The 10,000-nt window shown below is 35.1% G+C and overlaps 1 protein-coding gene across 3 annotated transcripts in view; it reads left to right on the top strand.

Moving 5' to 3' along the window:
* The window catches only part of Alg1 (ALG1, chitobiosyldiphosphodolichol beta-mannosyltransferase), an 18,964-nt gene extending 9,266 nt beyond the window's left edge, over positions 1-9,698 (top strand). For all 3 annotated transcript variants that reach the window (XM_070128297.1, XM_027373295.2, XM_027373294.2), the window contains one exon: positions 1,443-9,698. In XM_070128297.1, the coding sequence (XP_069984398.1) occupies positions 1,467-2,816 (1,350 nt within the window). In that variant the 5' untranslated portion in view covers positions 1,443-1,466 and the 3' untranslated portion in view covers positions 2,817-9,698. The remainder of the gene's footprint in view (positions 1-1,442) is intronic.
* Positions 9,699-10,000: the final 302 nt, after the last annotated feature.

Below are 10,000 nucleotides of genomic sequence, written 5' to 3'. Positions count from 1 at the left end.
TTAGAATGGTCTGGTGTTCAGTGGTGACAAGAAGTTGGGTGTTCTTTCCTGCATACTGATATGTAGATTTTCCTTCTTAATTGTCATGTGAGCATTAAATATTAGTAGGTAAGATGAAAAAACAGTTTTTTGCATTATTTTGTGGTCTTGCAGTGGATACTAATAATTGTTGAATCAGTTTTGTCAACAAGACTGATGCTGATGATACAGTTTGGAACAGGTTCAGGTGAAATACCTTTTCTCATTACTCAGTCAGCATTCTTCATTGTGAACATGTGTGGCTAAAAAGCACACTTCCCTTTTGTCATTCAAGGATGTTACCAAGATGATACTGGCAGTGTAGAATTTTACTTTCTTCATTTTAAGTGACTGTATCCTGGGCATATGATTGCAGAACTTTTTCTTTATATCACAGTCTGTTGTTTGAATTTTGCATTGGGGATTTGCCTACAATGTACTGTAAAGCATGGCTCTGTTGCACTATGTCCATGATAGTACCCCAGTTATGCAGTGACATATGATCAATATCTTGAATCCAAGGTGATGGTCTTGCTGGGAGTTTACTGTTTAGCTCGCACACAGCAGAAGCTCCTGATGCCATACTAAGCCTCATGCTAGTCAGGTGTTTGAGGTAAAAATAGATTTTCAGGCAACATAAACATGCCCCAATCTCAATGCTCTTTGCTGCAGCATACATGATTGTTTAGGTAAAAAGTGGTATTAGGTCTGATTTCAAAGGGTTGATTCCCCGCAGCCAGGGCCAGATGAGTGCAGGCTGGACCATGCTAGATATTATAAGAAATTACCAGCATGAGGGACAGTATAGTCATAACTTGATACAGTAGCAGCTGTCATGAGTTGACTTTTTCTACTGGACCAAGTTTTTGTCTGCTATAATGTTTTTTTTATTGTTTAATGTTTTTTCCAGGACTATTTGACCATAGTTCTCCTGTGACCTGATTCATGTTCTTGAGTTTGTTCAGTTTGCCATAAATTCCTATCCAAATTTTCTTCCAGTATCAATTTCAGTTTTACCAAGTGTAGTCTGACTCTAAAAGTAATTCATAATTTGTTACACTTGCTCGTGTACACCATGTAGGCCTATATTTTATGTGTTTGATATTGGTATATTTTCAGGAAAAATAGGTACAGCTATGATTGTGTTGAAAAACAAAAGTGTGAATAGATTTGTCACCTAACTATGCATTCAGTGTCTGTAGATCGTTTTTTGGTATAAACATGTGCATAGATGATGTTAAAAGTCAAAGTAAACATAGCTAGAAGGTTCATCTGCTTAGTTTAGTTGAGATGTCCTTTTTTTTTCATATTGAAATTTTGTGTACTGAAGTGAATAGTATTATTTTCTCAAATGTAAGTTTATATTTATATTATTCTAGAATAATCTGAAGAATTAAAGATGAATTATGTTTTATTTTTTGCAGATTAGTGAGTCAGGATTGACAGAAATGGGTTACCAGAGAGACAAGAAACGAGAACAAGTCACGCTGGTGGTGCTGGGAGACCTGGGCCACTCCCCTCGGATGAACTACCATGCACTTTCACTCTCCGAAGAAGGGTTCGAGGTCAACCTTGTAGGCTTCGCTGGGTCCAAACCACAGATTGAGGTTCTCAAGGATGAACATATCACTCTCACATATATGAGGCCTTCGCCTGCAGCTTTTGGCAATCTGCCCAGGGTGCTAGCATATTTCATGAAGGTCCTATGGCAAGCCATTATCCTCTTCTTTACCTTGTTGACAAGCCCAAGGAGTAAAGTATTGCTCATGCAGAACCCACCTGGAATTCCCACAATGCCTGTATGCTGGTTCTTTTGTATCATTACTAGGACCAAGTTTTTGATTGACTGGCACAACTATGGGTACACCATTATGGCTATTAATCTTCGACAGAATCATCCCCTGGTCTTTGTTTACAGTTTATGTGAGAGAATCTTTGGTAAACAGGCCCATGGGGGATTGTGTGTCACCAAAGCCATGAAGATTAACTTAGCACAGAAATGGGGCATCCAAAAGGTGACTGTGTTATATGACCGTCCAGCTGATCGATTCCATCCAATATCACTCGAAGAGAAGCACAATCTCTTCATGAAACTTTCCACAACATACTCATGCTTTTCTGGTTCCTCACCTGACAAGACAGTATTTACTGAAAGGTATGCGGATGGCCGTGTCATAGAGTGCGAAGACAGGCCAGCTCTCTTGGTGTCTTCCACAAGTTGGACAGAGGATGAAGACTTTTCTATCCTGTTCCATGCCCTGGAGGACTATGAGGGTGTACGGCATGAATTCCCAGACCACTACCCTCCGCTTATTGTGGTGGTGACGGGGAAGGGGCCAATGAAGGAGTACTACACATCCCTGGTGGCGGAACGAATGTGGATGCACGTAGCAGTCATCACTCCCTGGATGACTGCAGAGGACTATCCAACCTTGCTGGCTGCTGCAGATTTGGGTGTGTGCCTACACTACTCTTCTTCAGGCCTGGACCTTCCAATGAAGGTGGTGGACATGTTTGGCAGTCGTCTCCCCGTGGCAGCCATTGACTACCCAGCTCTCCCGGAGCTGGTTAAACACAATGAAAATGGACTTATCTTCAAGAATAAGGAGGAGTTGGCCAACCTCCTGCAGGACTGGTTCCGAGGATTCCCACGTGAGACAGCTATAAAGGAGACATACTATGACTTCTATAAAAACCTAGACGAGTTCCGCAAGCTCAAGTGGCATCCGTGTTGGACATGCAATGCCCTGCCCCTCTTCTTGGATGGGGTATCAGGGCAGCAGAGACTCACGAATTGAGACTAACAAGCTGAGGGCCTTGAGGTGGACCTTGCTTCATTCAGTTCATACCAATATTCAGGTGATTTTAGATAAGGCTTATAGAAGTTCAGATAGCTAGAGTAGCTCATATTTGTTGAGTAGTTTTTTGTTGTTGTTGTTGGCAAATCTTTCTGTTATGTTTTGCTAGATGAAGTATTTTTGAACCTTTGGAAGACTTTGCCCTATGTTTGTAATATATTTGGTGTTTTACTTTTATATAACAAACAAATATTTTTGAATATTAATATTTTCATAATACTTTTTTTATTATTATTATTTTTGGAATACATAACAGCTCATACTCTGTGACATTAACTTTTGACAAGAAAAGAAGTGTTATTAGTAGTGAACCATATCAGTGTACAAATGAAATGCTATTATTCAAACCAGTACATTGGCATGCATTTTGAGAAGAGGAATATATAAAAGAAAATATTACATGTACAATTTTTTTTTTTTTTACTGTAATATCCAGATACCTTTAACCATGTGCCATTTCATTTTTCTTACCTCCCAAAGCCGAAATTACTGTGTGAAGGATTGGATTTGAGATTTTGCGGAGAGGTTGATTTTTGTAATGGCCTCTGCTGCAGGAAGGATGATACTGACCCTAGAAAATGTCTATATTTTTATGTGACAAACATAGAAAAGGCACGAATGAGGATGAATGACACGGCAGTATAGAATATGTAATTAATATTTTGATGTTGCATTTTCTTCAGACAGATTTTATTCTTATGAAGATGTAATATAAAAACATCAGTTATACATCTTCCTATTGGAGCTATTTACTCTCGTGTCTATTCGTCTTACAACTTGAAAAACAAACAGGAAAAGTATGCAGTATTGGAAGAAATAATTGGTTACATAGATGTCTACGTGTTTTTGAGAATTTTCAATGTGTGCTTCAATTATTTTTTGTCACCTCAATTGAAACTGTTATTATCAGAAAGAAAAAAATCGTTTGAACAGGGAAGATATGTAGATACTGCAAAAATAAAAGAAATAAGTATGTCTTTTCTCAAAATTGGTTTTGCTATGCCTTACAGAGAATTGGAAAAAGTTTTGCATGCAAATCAACATATAGTTAAAAAGTACACAACCGGAATCTTTATTGCTGACTTTAGACATGCAATGATATCATATCTGATGTCGAAAAATTTGGACACTGCCTTGTATGTTCCCTTTATTTTTTACATTGTACATGATGTAAAATGTGGCTTGCCTACAGACATGAATACAGTTATACTTGCTGATCACATACCTATGTACATTATGTATAAATTGTCTCAATTTGTGAATTTTAAATCCAACTTCTTGCAAATCTTGCAGCAAACATAAAATTTGAATTTAGATTTAAAGAAAATTTTTACCTTATAAATATATTTGGTGATGATGGATGTGAGTGTGTGTGTTTGTGTGTGTGTGTGTGTGTGTGCATTTGGGGGGTGTATGTAGTGAGTGAGTGAGTGAGAGTGAGTGAGAGTGAGTGAGAGTGAGTGAGTGAGTGAGTGAGTGTTTGTGTGTGTTTGTGTGTGTGTGTGTATGTGTGTGTGTGTGTGTGTGTGTGTGTGTGTGTGTGTGTGTGTGTGTGTGTGTGTGTGTGTGTGTGTGTGCGTGTGTGAGTGTATGAGTGTGTGTGTGAGAGTGTGAGTGTGAGTGTGTGCATTTGGGGGGGTGTATGTAGTGAGTGAGTGAGTGTGAGTGTGAGTGTGTGTGTGTGTGTGAGAGTGTGAGTGTGAGTGTGTGCATTTGGGGGGGTGTATGTAGTGAGTGAGTGAGTGTGTGTGTGTGTGTGTGTGTATGTGTGTATGTGTATGTGTGTGTGTGTGTGTGTGTGTGTGTGTGTGTGTGTGTGTGTGTGTGTGTGTGTGTGTGTGTGTGTGTGTGTGTGTGTGTGTGTGTGTGAGAGTGAGTGTGTGTGAGGGTGAGTGAGAGAGTGAGTGTGTGCATTTGGGGGTGTGTATGTAGTGAGTGAGTGTTTGTGTGTGTGTGTGTGTGTGTGTGTGTGTGTGTGTGTGTGTGTGTGTGTGTGTGTGTGTTTGTTTGTTTGTTTGGGGGGTGTATATAAGTCTGAATGTATGCATATTTATATGTATACATATATGTATCTACATGTATATATTCTATACATATTCATTATATTCTTTTATAGCATGGCCCTGTAGATAAGTTTTCAGTTTTTTTCTTAAGTATCCCCATTTTTTTATATATTTTGCTGTGATTTATTGCTTTCTTTTCTCTATAAACTATAATAGTAACGTTTTGTATCTATAATTCTTATCACTTTGCCGAATATTGATGAAGACGTCAATAAGGGTTCATTTGGTATGAATATGAATTGTATGGTTGTAGCTTCCACGCTGTGTTATGCTGTAAAAGATGGCTAACTGTATAGAGGTGAAAAAGAATGATCCTCTATTTTGTATGTTTATTTATGCTTCACTTTTATTCTTTTTTCAAACGAGATCTTCAATGGTAGTGTTAGTACCATCTTTATTTGTTTTCAGTTTCTTTGTCTTTCTACTTTCTCTTGATTATTTTTTTCTTTTTTTTACCTTCTTTCTTTTGTTCAATACCATCTTTCATACTCCTTTTATGTTTCTTCTTTTGTGCTTTCCTCCTCTCCCCCTTTCTCCTCCACCTCCTCTTATCCCCTTTTCCTTCCTCTCCTATTTCCTCACTTTTCCTCCTCTTCCCCCTTATTTCTCCCCTCTTCTTTCTCCCTCTATACTTACAGGAGATCTCTAACTGAACCTCCGTAGCTCCGCTGAATTCTTAAGACCGACAGCCTTCAGTGACAGGCTTGAAAAGTGATATAGATTGCTCATGTTTATATTAGTTGCAGCTTGTACAAATTTTGCTTTATAGGTTTCATGTTTATGCATAGCAAGTAGCTTCATTATTATTTTATTTTTTCACAAGTGTAGAATGGTATGATAACTGAACTGTAACGATGATTTGGACAACTACGTGAGATGTTGTATTGCATGGACGATTTATGGTTTTGATCTTAGCATTACCATGATGTTCAGTATTATGAGTATATAGTTTTAGTTTCTTGTCCATTGCATACTTAGTGTCTCTCTAATTTTGATTTACCATTAATATTGTCATACATGATTTTGTCCGAATAAGTGATGTAGTTTGAGGTGATTTTATACTTTCAGTATTGTGTCTTTGTATGGGACATTTTTCTTCAGTCTTATTTTTCTTTGGAAAGTAGGAGTTGTTTACAGGTGTTTCTGACAAGGCTAAAAGCAGAATAAGCTTTTAAAAGTGTTTCAAGTACTGGATATTTAATTAGAGCTTTATATTTTCCTTTGAGAAAACATGCAGAGGATGGAAAGAATACAGTGGTAATATGTATTGAAGTTTAGATTCATTATTTATAGTTAGAAAAAAGTTTGATGGCTGTTTGTCAAGGATTTATGGTCAGTAATTACTACTATGTATTGTAATGATAATAATGAAAACCATAGGAATATGATTAGTTTTGCTCTCGCTCTTTTTTGAGTCAACCATTCATTGTTTTTATATATTTTGTCTAATGATGTAAAGTCCAGGTTGTTTTTCAAGATATTCAACAGTATCTTTCATCAGTTAGGATTTGAAATAAGTTTAAAACTGTACCTAAATTTAAAAAATTATGATAAATGGGTTAACCTGTTGAAGTTGGTCCTGTATCCTGATAGACAAAGGGACATGTCCACAGGAAACATACTCTGGGATGATGCAGTAGTTGGCTACTTCCTATCTGCTCTGACTTTGATATATGGGAGTTAGCTGGATGGGGCATAGCCTGGCACATATCAGGGACCAGGCATTTGCAAAGCTAGCATACCCCAGTTGCTGTACCACCTCCATGTTTAAGTGGAAAAAATAAATAATCCTCAGCATTAGACAATGGTATGGGCTCTTTGATTAAATAGAATACCATATATTTATGTGATAAAGGATTTTGGAAGATTATTGATGTTCTGTTATAGTATCAGTGTATTATGGTCTTTGTTAGTGCCTGCAGGAAGCATCTCTTGTGTGATGAACATCTCTAGACTGTGTTCAAATATATTTCACAATACTATATTTAGAGGCTGACTAAATGCATGTAGTTCATGTCTCAACTTTCAAGGTGAGGGTCTTATTAGAAGTTTTGAAAACAAAAGAAGTGCATATTTGAAAGTATGATATGATAAAGCCAAATTCTTGCCATTTTATGAATTATTATTCCAAAATTAGTAAAAATCAGATGACAGAACTGATAAAAAAAGTGATGAGTGGCATTTTTTCTCAAAACTTGTGAATAGTTTGTCCTCTCATAAACAGTCAAAGTATTTCAAGTCCATACTAGAAATTCAATTGTAACTTTGTTATGAAAATGTATTGTGATACACTTTGTTGTGATATGTCAATCCAGATTTAGTTTTGTTTAGAATATTGTTGACATTTCAGATTATTATCCAGTTCTTGTAAAAACTTATTTTGACTTATATGGATATATGCAACAAATTGTGCATCACTGATGAAAATGCCAAATATAATAAAACAAACAAACGGGAAAGTGGTTGTAAAAGTATGGCAATTAGTTTAACCTTAACATTCATCACCTGCTGAAAGTTACTGTTGAATACATCCTTGAAGAAACTTTACTTTTTTTTTTTCTTTTTTCTTTTTTGAAAATAAAGAGAATGTCATCATTTTGTAGGATTTGGGTATCTACATTATTTGGTTTATGAGAATTAGGGGTCACAGTTTGATTTATTAAAGTATAAACATTTTCACCTGGACTTGACATCGTTATCTAAAGTTTTAACCAACATACCTTTTGTATGCCTATGTTACAGTACCTTCATATTAAGACAGTATGAGAAAGATTAATATTGATGCATGCTAATTAGATTGGTAATATGACAGGGATATAAATGTACAGTTATGAAAAATGAAGAAAAGTAATAAAGCTGTCAATAAAGTAATGGCAGAGAAATAAGTAGTTCTATGAGTAAGACTTATTTTCACCCTACATTGCCCAATGTAACAAATTCATCATACGTATTTCCACAGGCACTTGGTGGGAAAGAGTAAATTTAGGATTCAGTGTCACATATGATAAATAATTCACCTAGATAAACACTCAGAGCATAACAACTCAAAATCCTTTGGTAATTCCTGAGGATGGCCACACTCATCCAGGTGCTGGCCAGGTACTGTGAGGTTTGTGGCCACTATTGTAATTTTCTTGATAATGTATAATCATGATTACATTACATAAATGGCTTTATGATGATAAAACAATGCTTCAGATGTATCAGTAATCAAAGTGAGGGATTAATCAACTGCAAACTGCATATGTTGCAGTGATGATATGGGACATTTGTCAGGTCCATATTAGTCATCAAAAAATTATTTTGGGAAGTATATGGACTCCATAAATAGTTAATGGGCAGATCTTGAATATGAAATTGTGATAACCTTCTACATCATATATAGATTAAAATTAGAATGGACAATGAGTATACTACATTTTTGTTTTTTAGATAGTCAATTATGTATGTGAATTTGTATTGATCTTGTGGCTCACATTCACACTGAAGATATCTGCCAGTTTTTTTATCAGATGTGATTATAAAGAAATCTGTGGCTATACACAATGGTGCAAAAGACAACAGAGAAAGATACTGTAAATGATTAGTATATTTGCGAGACAATTATGTTACACTGCACTGGCTATTACAATTTAGACCAAACGATGTTCACAGTTCCATGGTAAGTTCATCGCTAAAGTAATTTCAGTGTCTGGGTTGTAAGCCAAAAGATTATTGTGAAAATGCATCCAATCCAGCAGATGTTTTCTTTAAATGAATATCATGTTAAGTGCAATCTCATTTTTAGAACTAGGTAGGTCAGTGAGGGTGGAGATTATTTATTTTATTTTATTGTGATTACTTCTATTTATAAAGAAATGTGTCCATATGTGAAGGATAACTTTGAAAAGTATGGTAAGGAGACTCTTTATTATATTAGAAACAAGACTTAATATTGTATCACAAGGCCCTCCATAGGAAAACTGTGTTGACATGAATTTTCCTGTCACTGTATCTATACAGTCAACATTTCTGTATGAAAACTTATATGTAATTATGTTAATTGAAGAGTCTGTACAAAGTGTAATTTTACCATTGTTTTGACTAGGAAATGTCTAGAATTTATGTATACTTCTGTATGAAAATATTGAATGGAAGAATTGCTTATTTAAAAATGATAAACCCATATACAATGGTCAATGAAATGATACAGTCACTATCTTGTCTGTTCAATACAATTGTTCACAAAAACTCAGATGAAAAGTAAGAATGTGCTATTTCTTGCATTATAATTTGGGAATTTTGTATGATAATACATATGTATAGAATTAAGGAAACTTTTGAACAGTGTAAGATATTAAAGCTGGAGTATTTTGCAATGGATATATCACTTATAGTTTATATACATATCTTTCTGCAGTAGATTATATTTTTGCTAGACAATTGTGAAAGACAATATTGTAAAATAAAGTTAAGGATATGATGAATATCAAAGCCAGTTACTATACATATTATATATTAATGTAAATGCGGGAACAAGCTAGTTTTTGTTCAGTATGAGTCGAGGTGGTAGAGTTAATATACTTATTTTCAAGCTACTGAAATTGTTTTCACTAACTATGAAAACATTGAACTCTTGACAAATAACTGATGTTTTATTGTTAATATCATGTAATTATGTTATAACTGTTGGTGCTTTGTTATTGTCAGTGATATTAGTATAAGCTATGCTTTGAATGTAGATACAGTGAATAAACTGCTGAAAATGAGAAAAAAGAAATGTATATATTTGATTTTATTAGCAACATCTCATAACTGTAAATTTACCATTTACTCATTCAATTGCTGACGTACTTGACTTTTAAAGGTTTATATGTAGATTGTGAGGACATAAAATTGGGAATGGGAAAATTAATGAGACTTGCTTTTGGGAAGAAATTAGTGTATATATGTATGTCTGTATATCTCTATTTCTCTCTCTTTTTATATCTATTTATGTATCTCTCTATACTTATCTATCTGTCTGTCTGTATCTTCAGATGTAAGATATAAACAGTATGTAATTTGAGTAAATATTTGTAT

Source organism: Penaeus vannamei, chromosome 12, assembly GCF_042767895.1.
Source record: "Penaeus vannamei isolate JL-2024 chromosome 12, ASM4276789v1, whole genome shotgun sequence".
NCBI lineage: Eukaryota > Metazoa > Arthropoda > Malacostraca > Decapoda > Penaeidae > Penaeus > Penaeus vannamei.
The sequence above is the reverse complement of the archived record's forward strand: the minus strand, read 5'-3'. Positions and strand labels throughout refer to the sequence as shown.